Raw genomic sequence first — 25,731 nt, 5'->3', positions numbered from 1 at the left:
TGAATCTACAGACACTTTAGAAAATTTGAAGTGTTCTACGGTACGATATTTGCGATGAAATTAAACTAAAGTTAAGAAAAAATACTAATTCGAGGCAAGATTAAATTCGCGACGCGAGCAAAGCGAACAAGTACCAACGAACCTGCGTTAGATTCTCGCGAGAGGATTCTAACCCGATGGTCCAATACTAGCCACTAGTTGAACCATACCCGACGCGAATCGCGAGCAAATTATGTTTATGCCACGTCTTACAACGAAACAGCTGATACCACGCTCTCCCCAATGGTGAATGCGGCTACCATCAAGAATTCAGCGAGGCTTAGCAGTAGGACGCATTGCCCACCGACGAGAACGAACTTCGCAGACCGCCCCAAGTCGTCTTACAGCAGGTCCGAAGACCCCAGCGACACGGGGTAGGAGCTACTCGGAACGAACCGCGGTGAGCGCGTCCAATGTGCTAAGCCTATACCCAAGTCGAGTACCCAACGGGCGTACCAATCGACAAGGGCTGCGAAATCTCAATGGGCTCCGAAAACCACATCAGTTTGATTGAGCATCGACTATTTCGCTGCGTGGAAATGGAAGACTAAGTCTCGAACGAATAGAAAAGAAAAGAAAAATACGTGAAGCGATTGCACGTAACAGAAACTTAGAATACTCAAGGGAGAATGTAACGCATGTTCATCAGTACTGACTAAACGCGATTATAGAAATGGCTCTCTCACTTTGAATAAGGAAATGGATTACTTTATAATTTTATTAGAAAGGAGAAGATGGGAATAAGGGTGTTACATACATAATATAGATACATAATATACATACATAATATAAAACATATATAATATATATAAAAATATCTATAACTAAGGAGAAGATGGGAAGAAGGGTATTACATATATAATATAAAATATATAGAAAAATAGTTAGAATTAAAATCCCTCGGCGATCCAACGGCGATCCATCGGCGCTCCAACGGCGTTCCAACGGCGATCCATCGGCGAAAACCTAATTTAATTTAACTTAAACAATACCACAATCAATTATACAATTTACAATTACAAAATACAATCCAATAGAAATTTTCAAAGTCCTGAGAAGGACTTGGAAAATTTCGACTTAAATCTAGGCACGTAGTCCTTAGCTTGGTACCATTTTCGAGAGACCGGTCTCTGGAAAATGGTACCAAGGGTCCAGGCCCACCCCGTGGAGGTGACTACGCAGGGACCCATCCCTAATTCCCTAATCCCATCCACCCTCCATTACATCTGTGTGTTCTCGGTACAGAAGGTACCGAGGACTGATTCTACTTCTAACTTTCAAACAACCGGAATCCATAATACATTTTCTAAAATCTAACGTAGATTATAGAAATTGCAGTATGGACTTTTACGAAAAGGATGACGAGAAATGCCATTATCTTACCAGAAGTGAAATTTCTAAAATGACTCTACAAACACCATGGAAAAATTCAAGTGTTTCGCAAAAGGGAATACGATACGGTATGCTAAACTCTACTGAACAGTATAATGACTCGAAACTTTGTAAAAATAAGAATAATTATGATCGAAAGTTACTCTAATCAAAGTTAAAGCAAATAGATAGAAGCAAAAATGCAATTACAATTCGCGACGCGACCGAAACGAACAAGTACCAATAAACCTGCATCACATTCTCGCGAGAGCATTCTTACCCGATGGTTCGACACTAGTCACTAGGCGAACCATACCCGACGCGAATCGCGAACAAGTTATGCCACGTCTTACGTTGAAACAATCGAAACCACGCTCTCCCCAATGGTGAATGCGGGTACCATCGAAATCTCAGCGAGACTTAGCATTAGGACGCATTGCCCAACGACAAGAACGAACTTCGCAGACCGCCCCAAGTCGTCTTACAGCAGGTCCGAAGACCCCAGCGACACGGGGTAGGAGCTACTCGGAACGAACTCGCGTGAGCGCGTCCAGTGTACTAAGCCTATACCCAAGTCGAGTACCCAACGGGCGTACCAATCGACAAGGGCTGCGAAATAACAATGGGCACCGAAAACCACATCAGTTTGATTGAGTCTCGTCTGTTTCACTGCGTGGCGATGGAAAACGGAATTTCGAACGAATAAAGAAGAAGAGAAAGAAAAACTACGTGAAGCGATTTCACGTAGGAGAAAATTAGAATGCTCAAGGGAGAATGTAATGCATTTTCATCAGTACTGACTAATCGCGAACCGACAGAACAATTTGTTCTGTTTGTATAAACGGCGGTAACGGATTATAGACATGGCTCTCACTTCGGGTAAGAGAATGTATTCCTTTACAATTTTATTATAAAGGAGAAGAAAGGATTAGGGGAGTTACATACATATAAAACAAGTAAAACAAGTAAAACAAGTAAAACAAGTAAAAAAATTTATAATTAATATCCCTCGGCGATCCAGCGGCGATCCCTCGGCGATCCATCGGCGATCCAACGGCGATCCAACGGCGAGAACCTAAACTTAACATAACTTAACTTAACTTATACTATAACGTAATTAATAATACAATTTGCAATCCAATTGACAGTTTCAAAGTCCTGAAAAGGACTTGGAAAATAAAAAAGGAAAAGTATGAATTGGAGAAAATTCTTAATAACGAATGCACAAAATGATGGTCAAATCTACAGAATAAAAATTATTTTGGTCGATTTGGTGATTCTAGCGTTAAATCTACAATTATACTTATGTCTACGTGCGTAGTCCTTAGCTTGGTACCATTTTCGAGAGACCGGTCTCTGGGAAATGGTACCAAGGGCCCAGGCCCACCCCGTGGAGGTGACTACGCAGGGACCCATCCCTATTTCCCTAATCCCATCCACCCTCCATTACATTCAGGTGTTCTCGGTACAGAAGGTACCGAGGACTGACTCTACTTCTAACTTTCAAACAACCGGAATCCATAATACATTCTCCTTACATAGATTTTAGAGATTGTAGTATGGACCTTACGAAAAGGATATTAGGAAAGGGATATGAAGGGAAATTACATACATATACATTATATAAATATATCTAATTAAAATCCATAAATATATAATAATTAAAATCCCTCGGCGATCCAGCGGCGATCCCTCGGCGCTCCAACGGCGCTCCAACGGCGATCCATCGGCGAAAACCTAATTTAACTTAACTTAAACTGTACCATAATCAATTATACAATTTACAATCCAATTATACAATTTACAATTACAATTTACAATCAAATTATACAATTTACAATTACAATTTACAATCAAATTATACAATTTACAATTACAATTTACAATCAAATTATACAATTTACAATTACAATTTACAATCCAATAGAAATTTTCAAAGTCCTGAGAAGGACTTGGAAAATTTCGACTTAAATCTAGGCACGTAGTCCTTAGCTTGGTACCATTCTCGAGAGACCGGTCTCTGGAGAATGGTACCAAGGGCCCAGGCCCACCCCGTGGAGGTGACTACGCAGGGACCCATCCCTATTTCCCTAATCCCATCCTCCCTCCATTACATTCAGGTGTTCTCGGTACAGAAGGTACCGAGGACTGACTCTACTTATCAATTTCAAACCGGATTCCATAATACATTCTCCTTACATAGATTTTAGAGATTGTAGTATGGACTTTACGAAAGGGATGATTAGGACTGCCATTTTCATACCCAAAGCGAAATTTCTAAAGTGACTCTACAAACACTTTAGAATAATTCAAGTGTTTCGCAAAAGGGAATACGATGCGATAATCTAAATTCTATGTTTCTATAGAAAAAGATATTGATACTAAGGAAATTAAATGAAAATTAAGAAATGAAGCTAAGTTGAAGCAAGAATAGATAAAATTCGCGACGCGACCGAAACGAACAAATACCAATAAACCTGCGTCACATTCTCGCGAGAGCATTCTATCGCGATGGTTCAACACTAGTCACTAGGTGAACCATACCCGACGCGAAACGCGAGCAAATTGAGTTTATGCCACGTCTTACAACGAGACAGCTGATACCACGCTCTCCCCAATGGTGAATGCGGCTACCATCAAGAATTCAGCGAGGCTTAGCAGTAGGACGCATTGCCCACCGACGAGAACGAACTTCGCAGACCGCCCCAAGTCGTCTTACAGCAGGTCCGAAGACCCCAGCGACACGGGGTAGGAGCTACTCGGAACGAACCGCGGTGAGCGCGTCCAATGTGCTAAGCCTATACCCAAGTCGAGTACCCAACGGGCGTACCAATCGACAAGGGCTGCGAAATCTCAATGGGCTCCGAAAACCACATCAGTTTGATTGAGCATCGACTATCTCGCTGCGTGGCTATAGAAGATGGAATCTCGAACGAATAGAGAAAAAATAAAGTTACGTGAAGCGATTTCACATAGGAGAAAATAAGAATGCTCAAGGAAGTATGCAACGCATTTTCATCAGTATAGACTAAACGCGAACCGATCTGTGAGAGAACAATTATGTTCTACTTTGATAAACGGACGGTAATGGGTTATAGAAATGGCTCTTTCACTTCGGATAAGAAAATGTATTCCTTTACAATTTTATTAGAAGGAAATAAGAAAGGATTAGGGGAATTACATACATATAAAACAAGTAAAAGAATGTATAATTAAAATCCCTCGGCGATCCAGCGGCGATCCATCGGCGCTCCATCGGCGATCCATCGGCGATCCATCGGCGATCCATCGGCGAGAATTTAAATTTAACTTAACTTAAAATCTAGCTTAACTCTATCTTAACTGTACAATATACAATCCAGTACAAATTTTACAATTAACTCGACATTAGAACTACCCGCAATAAAAGTATTTCGATTTCATGCGAACAAAGTAGAATTATAGTTATGCGAAAAGGTAAAAATACTCGAAAGGGAAAGCAAAGAATAGAATATAAAAAGTGAAAAGAAAATTTGAACTGATGCAAAATTATAGAAAATTTGAACTGATGCAAAATTATAGAAAATTTTAAAAATTAATATATGATATCAATTAATATATGATAATATATGATATTAATATATGATAAAACAATCAGTCTAAATGCTTTGGTAGTTCTAGTATCGAATTTACATCAGTACTTAAATCTACGTGCGTAGTCCTTAGCATGATATCGTTTTCGAGAGCGCAATCTCTCGAAAACGTTACCAAGTGCCCAGGCCCACCCCGTGGAGGTGACTACGCAGGGACCCATTCTTTTGTTCACTCACCAGTTGACAGGCAAAACTCGTTGTCAGCTCTGTCCACTGCTGTCCACAATCGTTCATCAGTATTCACTACCCTTGGCTAGTCCATCACTGTCCACCACTGTCCACCAGTGTCTACCAGTGTCTATCAGTGTCTACCAGTGTCCACCAATGTCCATCAGTGTCCATCACTGTCCACCAGTGTCCACCAGTGTCCACCAGTGCCCACCAGTGCCCACCAGTGCCCACCAGTGTTCACCAGTGTCCATCAGTGTCCACCAGTGTCCACCAGTGTCCACCAGTGTCCACCAGTGTCCACCAGTGTCCATCAGTGTCCACCAGTGTCTACCACTGTCCACCAGTGTCCACTAGTGTCGATCAGTGTCCACCAGTGTCGATCAGTGTCCACCAGTGTCGACCAGTGTCCACCAGTATCCGCCAGTGTCCACCAGTGTCCACCAGTGTCCACCAGTGTCCACCAGTGTCCACCAGTGTCCACCAGTGTCCACCAGTGTCCACCACCCTTAGCCTCTCCACAGGTAGCCATCAGAAGCGACCACTCGCACTCTCATCCTGACCTTCTCCCCTCGGCGGCCAGACGGCCAAAAGGCCCTTTACGCTTTCGCACTGCTTTTATACACCCACTCCCACTATAGTCAGGCTCCCACTACCGTCATTCCCCCACTCTCTTCAAGATCAAAAGTTATCAAAATCAATTTGCATACTACAGTAGCCTGTAATTTATTAATTTTTATATATTTATTATAAATTTCTGTTATTTGCAACTTACTGGAATAGAATACATATCTTTTTACAGGTTTTTTACAAATTTAACCTACTTTTATACGGTAATTTTCTATTAATCATCGAATATTTTACTGAAAATTGCATCGTTTGACACAGTCCTCGTAATAATTAACTAGCTATCGAATAAATTAATCTAGTTAACATTGAAATATTATATTAAAATATTTACTCTGCCATGTTATTTTATAATTACAGCTAATACGATCCGGCTCACTGCGCGTAGATCCCTGCGAAACGTTTCATTGATCGATCACCGTCTCAACCCCGTTTATCTCAGCAATCGAAATGGAATTTCTATTCCGTACTGAGCTGGCTGCGAAAATTTTCCGCGCCGATGTATTGATATTTAGAGGTTTATTTCAGACGATTAACCGAAACGGTCGGTTTAACTTACTTTTAAAGTAAGTACCCTTTCAGAGTGGATATCCTAACCGTGCCGGCTTTTAAGAGCGCTCGAGTTCGATGTTCCCCATGGGACGCGTGAAACGATTCCCCTTTCTTATGCAACGACAGACGGAACACCTTTATCGCGCGGTGTTACTTCCGCGCGGATAACGCGCGTATGTAGATCTGGATAAGAACTCGCTCCCGACAAATGGCCGTTCGTTGTTTTTATCGGTACAAAACGACTCAATCAATTAATACTCGACGTACGATCTATCTCATACGTTGATCGATGGCACTTGCAGTTAAAACAAGTTCACGGCACCTATAACTAGGTCGTTCGTATAACAGGAATTCACTGCGAGTCTCCGCCATTGCCTACGATATCTCATATCGAGACGACGTTCCGCGGTAGATTTAGTAATACGAGTCCAGCCAGTAGTTTCAGTTAGCCAGACGCCTTGCAAAATTTCGTTCGAATAAAGTTCCGCTTTAATGGCACTCTGACGTGACCGTTGAAACGCGATACCGTGATGAATGGGGGTGCGGTGCTCCGTAGTAGAGTTTACAACTGCTGCTACGGTCCCACCGATGGATGACGGATTAATCTCATTAAAATATTCATTTACACTCGGCCAGGACCCTCTGCTATACGCGTACGTATATGATCGATCGCACGCCGCAGGCATTAACGGATTAATCGACGTATGCTGAACAGCTTGCCCCTCTGTCCCGTCTAATACAATCGGAGCGCGGCGAACGGCGCAATCACGGCCAGAGGCCATTAACGTCTTCCCAAAAGCCTTCGCAATTTTCCGCGTGTCCGAGCGCCGATCGTTCTAAACGGAACACGCCGCGCGATCCATGTTACAGGACGGGGTGTGGTACTGGATAGCCAGGGCCCGGTGTTGATCTCGGAGCCGCGCTCGTCGGTCGAGTTCTCGAACGAGACCGGGGCAATGATCCATTGTTCGGCCCAGGGCAGCCCCCTGCCGAGGATTGATTGGCTTATGGGCGACGGGTCACCGGTCCTCCCTATCCCGCACATACGCGAGATGCTGGTGAACGGCTCGATGTACTTCTTGCCGTTCGGAGCGGAGACCTACAGGCACGATGTCCACTCGGGCGTCTACAGATGCCAGGCGTCGAACAGCGTCGGAAGGGTGTTGGGCCGTGAAATAACTATAAAGGCGGGTGAGTACCTCTATTTCGCCTCCGTTCCTCCGATTTCCGTCTCTCGCCACTGGTCCCTCGCCCGGAACCTCGACTTTCCATCTAATTTCCACCCTCCTCTATTCCCATCCTCGCGAATCACAGATGGACGAGAAGATGGAGCTTGTTTCGCAGTCGCGACTATTCTCTCGTTTCGATGAGAATCGTTCGTGATATTTCGTGCGTCTTTAAAATAGTCAGAGGCTAGACGAGGGTAACGAGGGTGGGTACGATTTTGCCTCGCGATATCTTGTCGCGGAGCGAAGAGCTTCTTCGCAGAGGGGAAGCAGTGGAGAATTGTTCGAACAGAGTTTGAATGTGGGAAACGCGATGGTAATCCAACGAAAAATTGCCGCGAATCGTTTCCGGGTGTATCGTGGCTCGCAATTACGCCATCGAGCCGCGACGCGACCCCGTCGCGTCCCCGTTTAAACGTGGATGTACCGAGGATTCGAGCGTCGCGTTGCCCGCGGCTATCGAACAGAGGGATATTTAGCAGGCTGGAGCCGCGATTCGGCGCGTAAAAATCGAGCGTACCGCGGTGTGTGTCTCTGGGTACCGACTATATCCGCGTCGCTCGTAAACGTAATCGACCGTTCCAGGGAATGACGTTCTAAACCACGGCCTCGCGGTCGAGGCGGAAGAATGATCGCGGCTGAAGAGATCCGAGCCAACTACATTTATCGCCGCTTCGCTTCCGCCTCGCGGATGCACGGCCTGAAACGCGGCGGTCGTTTACGACTCTAACAAGCGGCACTCACTGCCAAGATCAAGATCCGTCCGCGCACCCTGCGCCAGCCATCCACTCGCGTTCTCGCGACGAACGCCACGAATGTTCCTGCAGTTGGTCGTTTTTAGGCGAGCAACAATCGAGGGCAGGTCCTGCCAACAATCGCTTATCGCGTTTAGCGGCTCGTGAATCGAGCGTGTTTCTGGAAAGAATCGTCCGGCTGGATTACGCGAGACGAGGGGGCTTGGAGGGTGGTTTGCACGCAAGGGGCGGAGAACAGAGATGAAAACGCGAGAGGGAGGCACTAATTACCGAAAGCACGGGTTGCAGACGGGCTGAAAAGCGGCCGTTGTTCGCGTGCAGAATAAAGAGTCTGTAATAGAAAATGCGTGGTACATTTTACGTTTTATTGTTATTGGAGTTAACCGCGAGGGGTGGATGGCCGCGGTTTCGAGTTCGTGCCCATAGGCCCTCTGTTCAATTTCCATGAGCGCCCCCCCTTCAGCGAGCGTCTGCGTGGAATAGTTGGAATTAAAATAACGAAAGCTGATCGAATAGAATCGTCCAGGTATTTCCCTCGAAAACCTTCCCAGTTATCGCTCCCCTTGCTTTGGCAAGCTTCAAACTCGAATAACTCTATTCTCGCCCAGCTAATCTCGGAATTTTCATTTTTTTCAGTGGTGCGTCAGAATTACAACGTCCAAGCGCGAGACGCATACGTTTTCCCTGGAAACACCGGTGTGCTCAAGTGCGAAATACCAACGTTCGTTAAGGAGTACGTGGCAGTCACGTCCTGGGTTCGAGATTCCGCCTACAACATATTCCCCACGCCGAGGAGCGGTGAGTGAAATCGCGGAGTAACACGTGGAGACGCGTTCGACGAACCTGAAACGTCGAACGCGTTATCCTAAAACTAAACGCAGTTCGTTCGAAGGTATTCTTTAACCGTGTCTGCGAGACCGGACCGTACACATTTTTTTATCGCGCACGGCGAGTTGATTTTTCCATTGTTTGCTTAATAATTGGTCGGGTTCCACGGATTGATTGAACTCGATCCGATGATTTTCATCGTTCATCGAACCCGTATAAAGGACGGCTAATTCGGATTTGCCCGCCATCGGTGGAACAAAAGGCCCGATATTTCTCGGACGCGCAACATGATTTAGGTACGCGCTCTCGTTGCGCGCTCGAAAAGGGGCCTTTATCGTATTGCGCACCAATGTCACGTCTCGGTGCGCGCGATCACGAACTTTTTGACGTTTACACTGCCCCGCAGTGAAGAGGCTCGTAAACATGGCGCGCCGATAAAAACGTGGGAGCCACTGATAAATCGGAGCCATTTTTTCGCCCGATTCTACCCTCCTCGTCGATGCACCGCGACTGGCCTCGCGCGCGGGGGTGGCTAAAAAAGTCCGTGTACACGCGCGGATACACGCGCCGCTCTGGTCAATATCCGAGTTAATTAGAGTCTGAGGGGACCGTTCGAGTATCCGCGTACACACATTATCCTGGTCGTCCCCTGCTGCACGCTCTAAACCCTAGATACGCGAGCTACAGTATTGCACGCGAAATGGGGGAAAAAAGGGCTCGCTCGAGCGCACGTGGATGAGTTTACGAGAACGCTGTCGACCGCCAGAAATTACGACGAAAGTTAACGTTAACGATGACTTCAGCGGTTGCGCTTTCTGGACGGTTCCTGTGGCTCTTGGACGGAACGAGGCAGCGGGAGGAAGCGAGGCTAGAAAGTTGGTCCATCGATAGAAGAAGGTACTCGTTGAGCCACAAACGAACGCTGATTGAATACGATGCGCGTTAAATTCTACGACTTTTATCTCACCGCGGTGCTCGACACCTCCGTGAGACGAGCAATTTCTGGTCTCGACCGTCTTCGCCATACTTCGCGAAACTTCCCTAACTTTTTTTCCCTTCCGCCGACATAATGGTCGCATTGTGCTATCCGAGGAACTCGCCAGCTTAGTACGCGCTCTTAGCCGAAACTTTGTGCATTATTGAACGCCGCGAGGCAAGCTTTCGATCGCATCTGGCGATTCGGCTCGAGGAAACATACGGGGGTTGGTGCATGCTAGCTACAAGAACCGAACAATTTTTTCGTCCAACTTCCGTAGCCACGCTTACGGAATTGTTTTAACCTAGAAAAAAATAACCCGCGCAAAGGAAGGACTCGATCGAATAACGAGAGAACGTGCCCCAGGGTCCCTGAAGTTTTACACGAACAACCCCATAAGCGCTACTCCGCTGCTGGCAAAGTCTACTAGGTTAACTGTTTCAGTTCCCCTCGATCGAGCACACGTTTCTCGTGCATTATTTTCTCTCAATTGGAACTAATTTAAGGGACAATATCGAAGAAATTGAAAGGTTGAGAATTAACGCGAGACCACCCGAATCCTCGCGCTTGTTCCCCTCTTTTTTCTTCGTTTCTTCACCTTTCTCTCGGTTCTTGGTCGAAACTCTCGGTTGAAACGGTTCAAGCAGGTTATACCGAATAAACGGGAAGTTTCTCGCATAGGCCACTGGCTGGCTGATCTCCGTGCGACTAAAACTTTTCCGAGTGATTCGTTTTCCATTCAGACACGGCCTTGCCTGCGCTCGCCCCGCCACCACCCCCCGTGCCCCTTCCGTTTCCTCTTCAATTGCAAGATTGGATTTTCCTCCGGAAACGGCCGGGTCGCCGTCTGTTGCCCCTCACGGCAACGCTCGCGCTATTTGATTTAATCCGAACGTTTGTCGTCCGCTTGTCAGACGTCAAGGGCGCGGGCAACGGTGAAGTTTTGGACGCTGACCAACGCGCCAGCAGTTAGACTCCCTTTGTGCGGCCAATTATGCCGAATATCGAGGCTGTGGTAAACGTTTGCGTTCGCTTCCACCCACAAATGTTCGAAGTAACACTGTTGAAAGAGTGGCTGGCAAAGTTCGAGCGTGTTTTCGAAATGCAATTGGAAATTTGTTGAAACGTGGGAACACCTAGTTGATGACTGTGAGAAGACAAAGGTGGAGTCTTGTCCGCGTCTTTGAGATACTCTCGTTTGGAAGCCCAGTCTGACTGAAATCTCCTATAGAAGGTGGAACTTTTGATGATTTAGCTAGCCTGGTTATAATAAGTCAGTCTGGCTCGACAAAGCGAAAGATTTCGCTTTGCGTCTCGATTCTGAGTTCATCGAATCGATTATTCTCATCCTTGTAAGTCCTTCGTTCGGATTACTTTTATATACTATCTCCTTGAAAACTTTGGTTATCCAAGCATTTTGGCTAAGTGTGTAAAACAGAACCAGGTTATCATCATATCCACCATAGACAAAACGTATCGAAGCTCGATACGAATCGCAATTCTAATTACTAATTAATAAGATAGACTCGATAGCCATTTTGCAAGATACAAATTGCCAATAGTCTCCTCGCGCGCTCTCACTTCCACGTCTGTTCCGTTCGTTGCACTCAAAATGCATCTACGTTCATTCGTGACGCTCGAAGCGTCCTCGTTCGACTCGGAACGGTCAGGCTTCGTTCGTTAATTTAACGATGAAACGTAACGATCGACGATGTTGGGGTTGTATCGACGGTTCTCCTCGAGGATTAAAGTGCGGAACATCGGGGGCAGACGCAGCCAAGAGGGAGGATTGCAGCGCTGCTCAAACAAGAAGCGTCCGGCCGCAATGCAAATTCGTCCGGAGCTGATCGTGCCCTCGTGTTACGGGGGTGCCTCGAACCGTCTTCTGCTTCGCGTTACCCCCGTACAACTTCTTCCGCGTCTAACTGCGCGCTTCCGTTGTCGATGAGAATCCGACACGGTCTTCCTTTATCTTCCTCGCCTCCCATTTCCTGCACCCTGGTCCTCCGTCCTCGTATTGTTCCCCTCGTGGATACCGCCAGACCAACGAAGGCCTTCTGTGCACTCGACGGGTCCCTCGATTTAAGTAGATTCCACGCAAAAAGCAGTTACATCGATGCAATTACGGGAGGAGATGCAAAGGGTAATCCTTGAATCGAGCGGAATTATTCTGTTCGCCCTTCCAACGCCACGAATTCGAAATGTTCCTCGAAAGTTGTGAGCGCGTCCTTTCGAGCACGGTTCCCTTTTTTAAATTCCGTTTCGTCTATTCTTCCCTTTTGGGGGTTCTTTTTTCTCTTGGTACACTTTTTCAGGGGCAATTTGACGCGTCGGAAAATTCGTTACCCGGTTCCAGATTTTACGTCACGTAAATCGAAGAGAAAACAGTTCATGACGTTCGGTGTTTGCACGCGGCCTGCGAGACTGGAATGACGCTGAAACGATATCGCAGTGATAACAGCCCACGGCTGTTTTCATTCACAGCACTCGCGAGTTCAGAGAACTTACTGGCTAGACAAACCGAAAGTTACTCGTTTGTAGGCTTTTCGCCCGGGGAGGGCCGCGCAAATCCGGGCTTGACACCTCTCGCACGACCTAATACGACGTGATGAATTTTTGATCGCGGTCGTCCCGATCCGCGAGACACCTATTAATAGCCAGTTCCATCGATTTCAGTATCGCTAATTGGTCTAATGGTACGCATCGTGCAGGATTATTGGATCGTGTTCTTACTCGATGCGTCGTTTTCCTTTCTCAAATTTCTTACACTCGTTTAGCAACTTTGTCAAAAAGTTTGGCATCGCGGATCTCTCCGATATCCTGAACGGTAAATAGACGATGACAGTTTGCAACGCGAACAGCTTAAAACCAAAGTTTTTCCAAGGAGTCGCTTTTCTAGGGAAAGTTTTCCAGAATCGCGAACGCGCAAAGAGCCGCGTGAAAAACGAACGTCGCCTAACAGATATCGATTTATCGTTCTCAGAAAGAACGGGAAACTTTCGCAACAGTTTTCAACAACGTTGTTCGTCTTTCACAGTGTTTTACCGTCTCCCCCCTTTGCTGGAAGAATAAGAATATCTTCTACAATTTTGGAAATCGCGCGTGCTCGATAATAAAAGTTCGAACAGACTTTTAACGAGATATAAACGATCGAATTCGTGTCTGCGCGAACGAATCACGAAAATGGAGATCACCGTACAATTTGAATTCCAGTAAAAAGTAACTCCCATGGGAACGACGCAATAATTTGCTGAATTTTATGAAATGGGATAGAAAAATCGACGCTTTCGTCGACTGTTTCTTCGGGGCGAGGTGAAAACAATCGCATGCCTTCGGTACGGTTAATCGTAATGGCGGACGGTCGCGGAGTTCCGTTGAATGCGCGCTCGTCGAGCGGAAGCTGTCGCGAGACCAGAGAAGGATTTATACGATGAAAGTTGGCGCGATTTAAAGCGTCCGTTTCATCGCGAAACGGCGCGCGCGAGATTCATAACCCCGATAAGCGAACGACAAGACACGAGAAAGGGTGCACAACGGCTCGCGTTTCGAAAATCCCCCGGTGATTTATCGAGTTGCGCTCCGCGAAGGTGCACGTGGCGAACGAACTTTCCTTAGAACCGAGAATCCCTGTTTGTTTGGTACACGGCCCTCTGGAGAACATCGAGAGGTAAATCGAGCACGGAACGTGGTTCAGTAATGGTCGAATATATGAATTACGCATTGCCATGAGGCTCTCGAAACAGAGCCGTCTTTCTTCCTATTCCACGGAATAAATCGAAGTGACGACACTGAATGCAGCTGCTATGCAATTTCTTAATTAAACGCTGGGTACGATCGATTCGATCGAGCTCGATCGTCTCGCCTGAAATACCGGGAGAACGTAATCGAGGAAGAAAATTATTTCGCCAGTCCAATAACGAAGTTTCGCCGTTGTTTTCAAAGGACAAGTATAATCGCGTCTTGAAGCGTCGAGTATCGCGTTGGGTATCGCGTCGAATGCCCAACCCCCTCGAGCGATGGCACTTTTGCTCAAGCAACGAACGCGGCAAATGTTGCTGACGTTTGGGACGTCACGTGCATTCGCAGCTAGTTTGTTGTCGGACAGATGAAATCGTGCATCAGACAGACAAAGTGTTCATTGTCGCTATTACGCTAGCCGAAACGATTATAACAGAACCGCGGGGGCGGCCATTGTGTTTCGCCTGCCGCGGTCCCGGCTTATCATCCCCCGCAGTCCCTCTAATACGATATTCGCTGAAAAATAGACGAGCATGGAAATAAAGAGAGAAGGAGAGAGAGAGAGAGGGAGAGGAAAAAATGGTTCGCTATACCTGGTTGACAATTTGCCGTCGTCTCTCGATACGTCCCGGTAGTGCACGTTAACGCGAACACACGGACTGACGGTATTCCTCTAATATCGGAACAATACGCGTTCACCTGGGGTATTTTCGCCAGGATTAAATGCTCGAGCGGCTAAAAGCTCGCCGCTGCTCGTGCATTCGTTCGCGTGCCATTGTATTCTCGATTTTCGCGTCTCAGCTGGGGAAAAAAAGAGTGATGGCGAAGAGGGACAGGGAGAGGAGACAGACAGGGGAGGAGGGAGGGAGGAAAAACACCGTGTAGCCCCATACAGGACGGATGGCGGGAGGACGTCGAGAGGGTGGGGGATGATTGAAGTGTGCCATCCCTTCTGAAACCAGTGCTTTCAGAATTATTACACCGGCTAAATGGCATTTCAGCTGGTTAATGGGTATTAAAAAACGTTTCATTTGACCCGGCTGGATATCCGCTGTCTCCATTCACTCGTGCCACCCCCGCGGGTTGCAACCGATACGCGATGGACGCGTGCATCGCCCGCCAAGACCCTGTGCCGGGATTAAATCCGCGGAATCGCCATCCCTTCCGACCATCCGTGCCGCCGTTACGTCCCTCGTCGGTTCTATGGGGAGTCCCGTTTCGGCTGAAGAGCGCGCGGCTGGTTTCCATATTTCACCAGCGAGAACCATGGCCAGAGCCGCGTTCTATTCCGTGCCGTGCCGCAGCCGGCTTACTCGAGCATATTATTCCGCGTGTACGTGCAAAAATATTCGCGTGGTCGAACCGAATGGTTAAATCCCGCGCCATCAGCCAAATAGACAGTCTGTCATTCTTCCGTGACCGCCCGCGTGTATACACGTACCCAGCAACCCCTAACGGCGCCAGTGCGTTTTGTGCCGCGAACCCTTTGCTGCCGGTCCATTACTCTTATTAACGCGAAATTCCAGTCGCGCCACTGGCTGATACCAAGTTTTCCGGTCGGTCGACGGAAAGGAAGTGGTCTACCCGTTGACCATCGACTGGCAGCTACATTTTCATGGACGACATCCGCATGGTTTTTAAGAGGGAAACGAAAAACGAAGGGAGACACTTGTAACCGTTAAACGGTGTATTTTCATGGATTCGTAACAGCAACTTCGTTTACTTGTGGAGAACATTTCGTTTGACCGCTTATACGTTGCATTCACCCTCGATACGTTCGCGCACGCTCGTCTGCTGGTCCGCGGGTGTTTATGCGGGCAGAACGTTTCGGGGTACACGTGAAATATAATTAAAATGTATGCAGTTTAATTAAGGAACGCTGAAAATGATATTCCACGTACACGCGCGTACGCACGACAGAGCATATTTCTGTATAAATTCCATTCCGTTATCGGTCTTCTATAAAACTCTATTTTGCATAAATATTCGCGCGGTGCTCGTCATATTTTATTCGAGAAAAAAAAAATACAGGACTACGTGCCGTGGCTGCGCAATTCTTGAAATGGAATCACCTCTTCGCCCGTTCGCGGACGCGTCGTTTAATTTCTCGCGCGTGTCACGCTGTTTAGACGATACCCGTTCGAATGCCTCGTTTCGAGATATCTCTCGAGGGATCAAAGAACGCTCGGCCAGGGGGTGGCACGGAATCGAAGTCCCGCAAGAGGCTGGAATAGTCGCGGGACGCGCGCCGTTCCGATACTTTCGATATTCGGTTATCGGTTTTCTGCCCGTTTGTAGCTATTGTTGGTGCCGCGCGGCCGGTAAATTATTCTGTAGAGTTTATAACGAGCGACGAATCGATTAGCGTACGGGGAGCAGCAAGTGGCCAGCTGAATTGTTGTCGGAGCTTTTTTTTAGCCATCCCACGTTGCGCTTATCGGAGTCGAACCGCGCGCGGGGCGTTCGCCTCTTGAAATATCGCCAGTGGTACAGCCAAGCGATGAGTCAGCCCGACCTGCATCGGTGGCTTGATCCCCTGCAAACTCGGACCATTAAAAATAGTCGATCAGCCAGGCTGGCCGCGCGACGATTTACAACGAACGGAACTTCCCAACGAACGAGACGTTCAACGCTTTCAACGGCTAATTTGCCGGATAATAAAATTCCCCCGTCAAGTCTGCGCGAGACGTATGCAAATAGAAGACGCAACGCGATTCCTCGCGCCCGCGAGGACATTTTTATAGCCATCCAGCTTCCACTCGTTTCCAAGGCAGTCTTTTTGGCGGACTGCAGATCGACCTTAAAGTAACTGGACCTACGTGCGTTACCACTTTCGTCGCGGTTATAACCGGGACGTTTCAACGGCTGGAATTCCGTGCAATTTCCTCGAGAATAATGTAATACCAGAAGTGAAAGAGGGAGAGAGAGAGAGATATAGGAGCAGCAGGGCGGTGGTATACGCGCGATTCAACAAACGACGAAATATTGACACTGGTACGCGAGAACCGGGCGTCGAAAAGCGGATGGGGTCGGGAACAAGGAGCGGTAGAGAGGGATGAGACGATGGTCCGGGACAACGAGCATGAATACTGTATTGGAGCAAATGCAGTCGTTTATACGTCGACGCGCGAACACGCGGGCAAAAACATTTTCGCGCGATGCATTTTCTACCGCATCACGCACGCCATGCACAGGTACACACACACACACACACACAACCGCCTGCATGTACGCGTGCCTCTGTGTGAACTGCGGAGCAGCGTTGAAAATGTTCACGGAAGAAGGGAATTTACGTAATATATTTCGCGTAAGCCGTAGGGGGGAAAAAAGCAGGGAAAATAGCGGCTAAAGCGGCCTTTGTGCCGGGGGTGGCGTTACTCGTGCTACGATTTCGCGTAATTTACATTAGAAGGCGCGGCCCGTATCGTTGCCCCTCTTTCACAGTCGTTCCACTCTCGCCCTGTCGCGTCCCATTCGGCCCAATTGTCCTCCCGTGTGCATCCTGGACTCGAAAACCCATTCGATCCGCTCGCTGGCTGTACCACCGATCGCGAGGATCCCCCGCTATCGATGCCTTGGAGAATAGAGGGCAATGATTAAACCGCGCGTCGTTATTCGTCCTCCCGTCGAATATCGTTGCTTCGTCGAGTCGCGGGATGCGCGATTCGGGATCTCATTATCCCTAGCGAGGCGCGCTGTTTCCGGGATTAACGATCACCAGCGAAGCGTCGATCGACGAGAAGTCCTGACCCGAATCGATGGATGCTCGTTGACGTCATCCAGCCGAAATTTTCACGTCCGACGCCCACTGACCCGGAATTATTTCGATCGCTCGTAATGCACCCTGTCCACTTTTGTTCCTCGAATGGACACGTTTCGGGCGTATTAAGTTAATGCGAAAGCAATACTCGCGAAACATCGTTCCGCCATTTACGCGCCGTTGTACGGGAAATTCGAACAAAGCGGCGTGTATCTGTTAATATGATGAGCCGCGGCGCGTTTGTCTGAAACGGGGCGAGCGAAAGAGAGGTAATTTCCGCGGGCGTGTACACGGTTCGTCGAAATCAATTAGCTTATTTTACGTTTCGGTTTGCCTTTGTGAACGTTTAACTCGATCTGCTTTGCCCGTTTCTTCGTCCCCCTTTCATGACAAATGATTTTACGCGCGCGCGGATAATTATAAAAATATCCGTTTAAAACGCGCGAGAGGCAGGACCGATCTGTATTAAATACAGGCCAGGGTTGTATTTCCACCGCGCGATCGCGAGTTCAGCTCGCGTTCAGGACGCGAGCCGCGCGTTTGACGCACCGCTGACTCGCTGGATTTTTTACGCAACCATCGACCCGCGCGGCCTGCTGTATGAAATTAACCGATTCGCCTGTGTGCATCCCCGCGAGCCACCCCCGGTTATTTCGTTGAAGCGCAGCGACGCGCCGTGACAACCGGGAAATTTTCATTTCGCGCCACCGCTTAATGGCGCCGCGTTGCCCTCCATTAAATGGTCCGAGCCTAGTTTCCAAATCATTCTCAACCGTCCGTCCCAACGCTTCTCGCGCGCGCGCGCGCGCTCATTTTTTATTATTCCTCGATTTACGACACGTGCACCGTCCACGCGGACAGCGAGGAGAATTTTCCATTAAAGAAATTTCCATATTAATGGAAATGGCGGTGCGCGGCGGCCGCAGCGAGGCTCGATTGGCCACGGAATTTCAATAACAAAAATAAAGGAAAGAAACGAAGATGGCGAGGGAAACGAAGGGATGGTAAACGCGGTGTAATATTTAAAACGACGCAGAGATCGTTGTCGACGAGAAGTGGCTGACGCGGTTCTGTTTTCAGATGACAGACATCACATGCTGCCAACGGGGGAGCTCCTCGTGTTCTCCGTGAGCTCGTCGGACGCCCAGTCCAGTTATCGATGTCGAACCGTGCACCGTGTCACTGGCGACACCGTGGAGAGTTCCTCGTACGCCAGGCTCGTGGTGACTGGTAAGTTCTCGCAACACGATACACACCTGACCGTGCGGTGCCATCCATCGCGGGACGTTTGTCCGCTGGTCCGACGAACTTTCGGCACGTTGAATATTTAATAAAGGCAAATGCACGGGGAATTTCACTGGCCACGCTGGCGAGTCGTGCTCCACGACGGGGTGAATCCACCCCCGCGTGACACGGGCCCAGGTGGAACGCTTTAAACCGCGATAATAGCGTGCACCGCGTAGCCTCGGTTGTTTATTTCTTAGCTCGCCGGCGTTGCAGAGAATTCGTAAACTGTTTATGGAAATTCGCGAAACGGGAGTGTACGTCGCATTATCCTCGAGGAACGTTGAATTAAAATCGTTTAATGTTAAAAATTAACTTCAACTGCGATTCTACGTAAGGGGTGCTAAACTATCCGCAAAGATACAGCAGCATCGGCGAGCTCGCTACGTTTTCATGCTTCCCAGACCCGTCGTGATTTAATCTACCATCTGGATATGTACTTCTGCATTGGTGGGTACAGTACCGCGATATTAATTCAATCAATAGTGAACCGTGTATTTAATATTCATGCGCTATTAATAAGAGGATATTGCTATTAGCAACCAATTTATCGTCAAGTTACATATTTCAGTAACGTTCATGTAGTATGTATTATTGCAAATTGACTAAACCGGCCGGATATTCGTGAACGCTGGTATATCTGGCGTAGGTTGCCATTACCAAATATTACCACGAGTCAACGACTCGTGCAGCCCAGCCTCTGTCAAGGCGAAGTCAACGTGGTCCGGCTGACTTCCGGTAGAAGGAATCATGGAGGCGGCTATTAGGATCGTCGTGGAAGCTATTCATTCGCGGCGTGACACGGGATTATCCGGGGAACGTTTCGCCGCGTCTACTTAAACAGAGGCGTTCGTATAACTATATCACGCATACCTTTTGCATAGTAAATCATAACGCATTGTTGCGCATTTCCCGTGGCGGTAGACAGGCCGGCTACCGGTCCGGCGGTGCGCGTGCTCGCGAGCGGTCTGGCTTCTTCATGAATAAATCATGAGCGTCCGAAATGCTAATGGCCGAAACGTCCGCCACGGGTCGTCGACTGTTCCTGCGCCAGCCGGAGTGCTTTCAGTCGTAAACAAAATAGACCGACATCGGTGAAAATACGAGCCGATCCGGCGTTGCGCCGCCAGCTTTTACGCCCGTTCATCGCTCGCGTCCCTCCAGCTCGCCAGTAAATAGGTTATAACCTAATTACGAGTATTGCCGCGCGACGATACTGGACCAGTTCCCAAGTAACGTCACGCGCCGTTTCCCTCCCCGGCCGGGGAGGGTTCTGCCCTGTCGCGATTCTCCTTTTATTAGAAACGGATCCGCCCGTTGTTGACGCGTTTCCTGGATCGGAATGCTCCCGAACGAGCAGGATGTTCGCCCGTAAAAGCCTCTCGCGAATGGTACTTGGACGATCTCTTGCCCCTTGTTTACCGTCTCGATGATGCACTTCTTAATGTGTTTTTAAATTCGACGATCTTCTCGTTTCACGAGGAACAATTTCCATCCGGTATATATAGGAGCAGAGTATCTTGGAATGTTCTGAGAAATTTCAGTGGAGAATTAAAGCGTTCGTTACTGAAGCTGTCGATAAGTTTGATGGGGAAAAAATAGGGGTTGATCCGTCGATGCGATCCGAGCTGTCATTTAAATTTCTCGTTTACGAGGGAATTTGATCGCGGGTCGAGCACCCAGGGGTCCTCTCCTCGGTGTACGGTGTACGCGCCATTATCTAAGCGATCGTAATCAACCCTTGTTAACAGTCTAGTTGCGAGCGCAATGGGTTCGCGGGGCGCACTTCGTCCAACGCCCTGGAGAGCTGCTGATTCATAAGACACAAAATGGGTCGAACGTGGATGAACAGCTGGAACAATGGTTGGCTAATGATGAAAGTGCAAGAGCAGAGATGCTCCGCCGGCTGAAACGGAGAAGACACGGAATCGAATGCGAGATGAACATATTGTTCGTTAGTCGCGCGCTACCTTAGACGGTGAAATCAGTAGTCTGTTGTTGGCGAGAGTACGGTCGAAGGAGAAATTTTTTCGGAGACTCTGATCGTACGCTTCTAGCGCTGAACGAAGAATACAGAGGGGAATTTTACAGCGTCAGCGAATAAAGCAGCGTTAAAAGAATCGAATGAAGGATCTCGAAGGACTTTAGCGAAAAGGATCTGCGCTAATTAAAATAATTGGACCTCGTCAAAGTCTAAAATTCCTTCCCGTCTCGTAACCTAAGAATCGAAAGGGCTTGGATTACGAGGAGGTTACGTTGCGGATATGGAGTTTCAAGTAAATTGAGTTTAAAGTTCGTCTGGCTGTGTTTAACAGGACGTAACATATTCCCTCCATTCATCCCTATTTCCTTATTCAACGATAGCGCCGAGTGAAATTAGATGCCTTGCGAAAGTACACCTCATTTCAGAAGTATTAATTTCACCAGCTATGGTAACTGAATTTGAGTAAGAAATATTTTCTGACACCCTCATCGTTTCACGTGAGATCTCAAGAAATCACCCAAGGAAAATTAATGAGACAATCGGAAAATGGATGAATTTCGCCAAGCAGAGGACCACGTTGCATGGTCGAGAACGCTAATATTCGCGAGCTTCGGTTCGCATCAGTGCCTCGCCATTACGGTACCTGTCAGACCATTTTACCATAGTCACCGTCATTATCAAGCCTAGCATTTTTCGCAAGCTCCCGCACAAGCTGCTCAGCGTCTACGCGACGCTCGAGCCAGCAGCCATGGCGCCATTTTAGGGAGACGCAGCCTTTTAAGCTGGCTGTCCATTAAACAACGCGGCCGGATGAGCCACGGAGCCGTTTAAAACTGGCATTCCTTAAACCAGATGCACCACATTTCGCCCGGTTGGTCTAATGGACCCACGCTTCGATCGACCGCGGATCTCGGCTCGCTCAACCCACGGACGCGGTCCTCTCCCGTTGCGGATGGAGGGACGAGTGGATGATTCCCGTCGAAGAGAAATCACCGTGGAAAAGAAACCCGAGAACGCTTCTTGCCCGCCTCGTTCACCGTGGAAAGTTTAATCTGTACTCCGCGTCGCGTTACGAGTGCTATCCCCCTCGCAATGTTTAGCGTTCTCCACCCTCGCGTGTGTCTACCAGCTGGGGGGGACGCGGCTGTTTTAGCTCGAAGCGTAGCTTTGTTCGGGGATGTTGAAGAATTGGTAAGCGAGGAAACGGGAAGTTCCCGCGTGTTTGCCTCCTGGCTTGACGGAACACGCTGCGATTTTATATTATAACGCGGGGAGGGTGGTCCAGGGGGTTGCTCGTTCCTCGCGATACACAATTTAGCGACACTGAAATAATAGAAAGCAAATATCGTCGATTATTCTCTTCCACGTCGGTGCACACAATTTAAGGGGTAGTAAAGTAATCGAGGGAGAACTATTTACCAATTATTTTCTTACGGTAGAAGTAAAATAATTGAAAGATAATATCTCGACCGTGGTAACGGGCGAAACTGGCTGGCTAAGGAGGTCAGAAACTTTCTCTGGCCGCGCTCGAAATCTCGATTACATTCGAAAAGGCAATCATAGCCGAATGTTGTCTCCGAATACAGGGTAACGTCGACCATCCCCGCAAACCGTCGAATTTCGAAGTTTTATCGGCATGCCCGGAACTTCCCGATTGAATGCCTGTATCGCGATATTCGCGATCAATTGATGATAGCGGACGCAGCGCTGCGGTACGTAGAATTCGATTCCGTGGGAAGTTCAGCGTAGAAAGAAGAAAGTTGAGAGAAACCCGCCCTCGAAGACTTCTCTTCTCCTCCGCGGGGCGTTCGACTTAACCGAGCGTCGAATTAGTTCCGCGGTCGAACAGCTTCCCAGGCAGTTTAGCATCTTCTCTTTTATTGGGCCAAGATCCCCCGGTCGACGCCGTGGTTTTTGCGCCGCGAGGAGCGCTCCACAGCTCGGCTTGGAACTCGCCACGGGTGCCGTGCTCGAAGAAGCACCGTACTTTCGAGTCCTCGGCCAAAATCCAAAGCGTAACTCACCAGCCAGCGTGCTTATCCGCCGTGGCAAAGAAGGGCCACCAAAAAGTTTCACCGCCTCGCTTTATTTACGATTCGACTTGCCACTGTTGCGCGGCGCTCGTAAATGCTGATGGCGATTGGAACCGGTTGTCGAGCGGAATCTGTTGTCACGCGTGAAACGTTTATCGCGTGGCGGAGGGAACGGAAGTTAGCGTGAAAGAGTAGAATAACGATGTTCCCTTGGGCGATGTACAGCGAATCGGAGCAACCGCGTAAATTAGGTTTTTAGTTTATCATCCTTCGGTATTAAGAGATCACGAGGGACTTAAAGCCGCTGTAACAATCGTAATTACGAGGGGTGCTGAACTCGAGGGTGTTGCATCGTGACCTCTCACTGTAAACCGAGGATAATTCAGGATTCTCTAATTCGACACAGTTCTCCGTAACGCCGGTAACGCTGATAACTAATTAACGCGTTAATTAAACGAGGAGAGAGGAAAAGATTCCGGTCTTTTTATACTCGCCTGCGAAGTAAGAGGGAATATATGTTGTACCGTGAAGTTATTTGCATAAAACAAATATGTGTAAGCGTTTTCATTTTCATGCTAGTCAGCGAAATGTTCCGGGAACCTGCCAATGTTACCCTGTATTACAACGAGTATAAAGCGAGCGGAATTAGTTAGCATACAAAGTAGAAGAATTTATTAGCCGAGATGAACGTGGCTCCGAAAATCAGTCCTCGTAGGGAATTCTAAAATTCCTTAAGCCCCGGCCCTACGCGAGGGCTTAAATGTTTGAAGCCAGAGGTGCGCCCTCCTTGGGCTATCCGCGCGAAATATACGCGATACCTTGCAGGTGCACGCGACGTACCGTGGAGAACACCCGCGAAACTTCGCCTGAGAGGGGTAGCAGGAGGTGGGGCGGTTATCGCGATGATAAACGCGCGCGCGTTGGAAATAGTAAATGCAGATTTATCGCAGTTTATTCGCGGGCGTCGGACGGAATGAAGGCGCGGGGGTGGCAGAAACAGGGGTTGGAAGAAGCTCCTCCGGTGGATAGCGTCGGAGGCACACGTTCTCGCGCTTGGTATTACTTCTAAGTACTTTAAAGACTCTGGCAGCCGGGAAAAATGTTGAACTTTCGTAAATCCGTGGAATAAGGCGAGCAGTTTTCTTCGCGGCGCGCTTTTGTGATACCCTCGGTGCCCTTTTTTTGCCGGTCAATGACGGAGATGCTCGAGGATAGGATAGGAGAAAGGGCGGGAAAGATAAAGGGTGGGTGGTCGGAGCTTGGCGAGGGGGTTGGGAGCGGAGCGACGCGGCGGATAGGAAGGAAGCTGAAGAAGAAGGAGACGCGGTAAAGAAAGGAGACGGACGAGGGGGTGGCGGTTGGATATCGCCCTATTGGAGACTCGACGAAAACGCAAAGTACAATCCACAGAGCCAGGATGCAGCCAGTCTGCGGAGCAACGTCGGCAAGAAACAATGCAGCCATCACGGCTCCAATCCGTTCGCTCGCTACCCCGCAATCTTATCGAGCTCAACCTACTTGTATCTCTCTTTTCCACTTCCTATGTAGCGTCTGCGTATCGCGTAACCGTCCCGTTGTGCATACAGGCCCGTGCACACACGTACAGGGGGTGTGCACACGTGTGCGCGTCTACAAAAGGCGAGTGCACCGAGTGTACAAGGAACGGCCCAATGGGATGATTTGTAAGGAACCAGACAAGTAATGCGGGGGGTTGTTCGAATTCCGCTGAAGGACTCGGCGAGCCGAATTGCACCGCTGAAATGCTCGCGGTTTCTCTTTCCTCCACGGCTCCTTGAACCCAACCGATTGTTATGGGGGTATATTTGAATGGTGGATGGGAATCGTGTTTCGGGGGAACATCTGCGAGAGCTAACGTTCTCCTGGCAATTTCCATATTGAACTTTGCTAATGAAGTACCCGCTCGAGGGTGCAATAATTTCGCCTACCGCGCGAAGCGCAGGGGGTTGGTTTACGCATACGGGGTAAATGAAAAAGAAAATTGTAACGTCCGCGATATTCAGTTTCGCCCAGCCGGAAGTGTACAAACGGGATGAAAAAGGTGGGGAATGCAGGGGGGGATGGAAAATGTATACGTTGACGAAGACAAACGACACAGCAAAGCGTCGTTGTATTTTTTACGTCAAAGTATATGCCGCGGTGATTCATTCAGCTAGTGAGTTATTTGTCTCGTTGAGTTTTGAATTTTACACCCGGGTATACCGGTTGCGCATCAATCTTCTTGGGTTTCACACTTCGCCACCGCGAATACGACGCGTTAATCCTCAAGCCGTGAGACGTAGTCGTTAATTTCGCGACGGGAAGGAGCCCATCGTCCACCCGTCGCCGTCACGGCGCCCACCCTCGAACAGTTTTTTGCCAACAGTTTGTTTATTTGCACGCTGTTTTTATACCACGAGGACGCTTCCAGCGGAGAATTTACATCCTCGCGAGCCAATAGACTCGACGCAAGTATATAACACAGCGAAGGGGTAGTAGATAAATACCGTCTGCTGCGAAGTGCAAACCGGAAGCCACGCGGCGCATTACGTCTGCTCGCAGCGGAACTTGGCGAAAAACCAGCCGAAGTAGAAACTCGGTGGAGGAAGAGATTTTTGCCAGCCACCTCCTTCGTTCAACCGCGCGACACTTTCCAAACACGTAAATCTTCCACGCCAAAAGACAAAAGTCGCGGAGGAGGAGGAATCTCGCTCGCGTGCGAGCAAAAAGAGACGCGAGGGAAGAAACGTTCCTCGAAGAG

The 25,731-nt window shown here is 48.4% G+C and overlaps 1 protein-coding gene and 1 long non-coding RNA gene across 11 annotated transcripts in view; one reads left to right on the top strand and one right to left on the bottom strand.

Moving 5' to 3' along the window:
- LOC143429140 (uncharacterized) overlaps positions 1-25,731 on the bottom strand; it is a 192,795-nt gene that overhangs the window by 9,320 nt on the left and 157,744 nt on the right. The window lies entirely within an intron of this gene.
- The window catches only part of LOC143429099 (cell adhesion molecule Dscam2), a 132,325-nt gene that overhangs the window by 69,008 nt on the left and 37,586 nt on the right, over positions 1-25,731 (top strand). For 8 of the 10 annotated variants that reach the window (XM_076904514.1, XM_076904512.1, XM_076904511.1 and 5 more), the window contains 3 exons: positions 7,260-7,580; positions 9,007-9,168; positions 18,753-18,902. In XM_076904514.1, coding sequence (XP_076760629.1) covers positions 7,260-7,580; positions 9,007-9,168; positions 18,753-18,902 — 633 coding nt within the window. The remainder of the gene's footprint in view (positions 1-7,259; positions 7,581-9,006; positions 9,169-18,752; positions 18,903-25,731) is intronic. The other 2 variants (XM_076904519.1, XM_076904520.1) reach the window with 1 other exon arrangement.

The sequence above is a fragment of the Xylocopa sonorina genome, chromosome 11 (genome assembly GCF_050948175.1).
Source record: "Xylocopa sonorina isolate GNS202 chromosome 11, iyXylSono1_principal, whole genome shotgun sequence".
Taxonomy (NCBI): Eukaryota; Metazoa; Arthropoda; class Insecta; order Hymenoptera; family Apidae; genus Xylocopa; species Xylocopa sonorina.
Note: the sequence above shows the minus strand (reverse complement) of the source record. Positions and strands in the feature narration are given on the sequence as shown.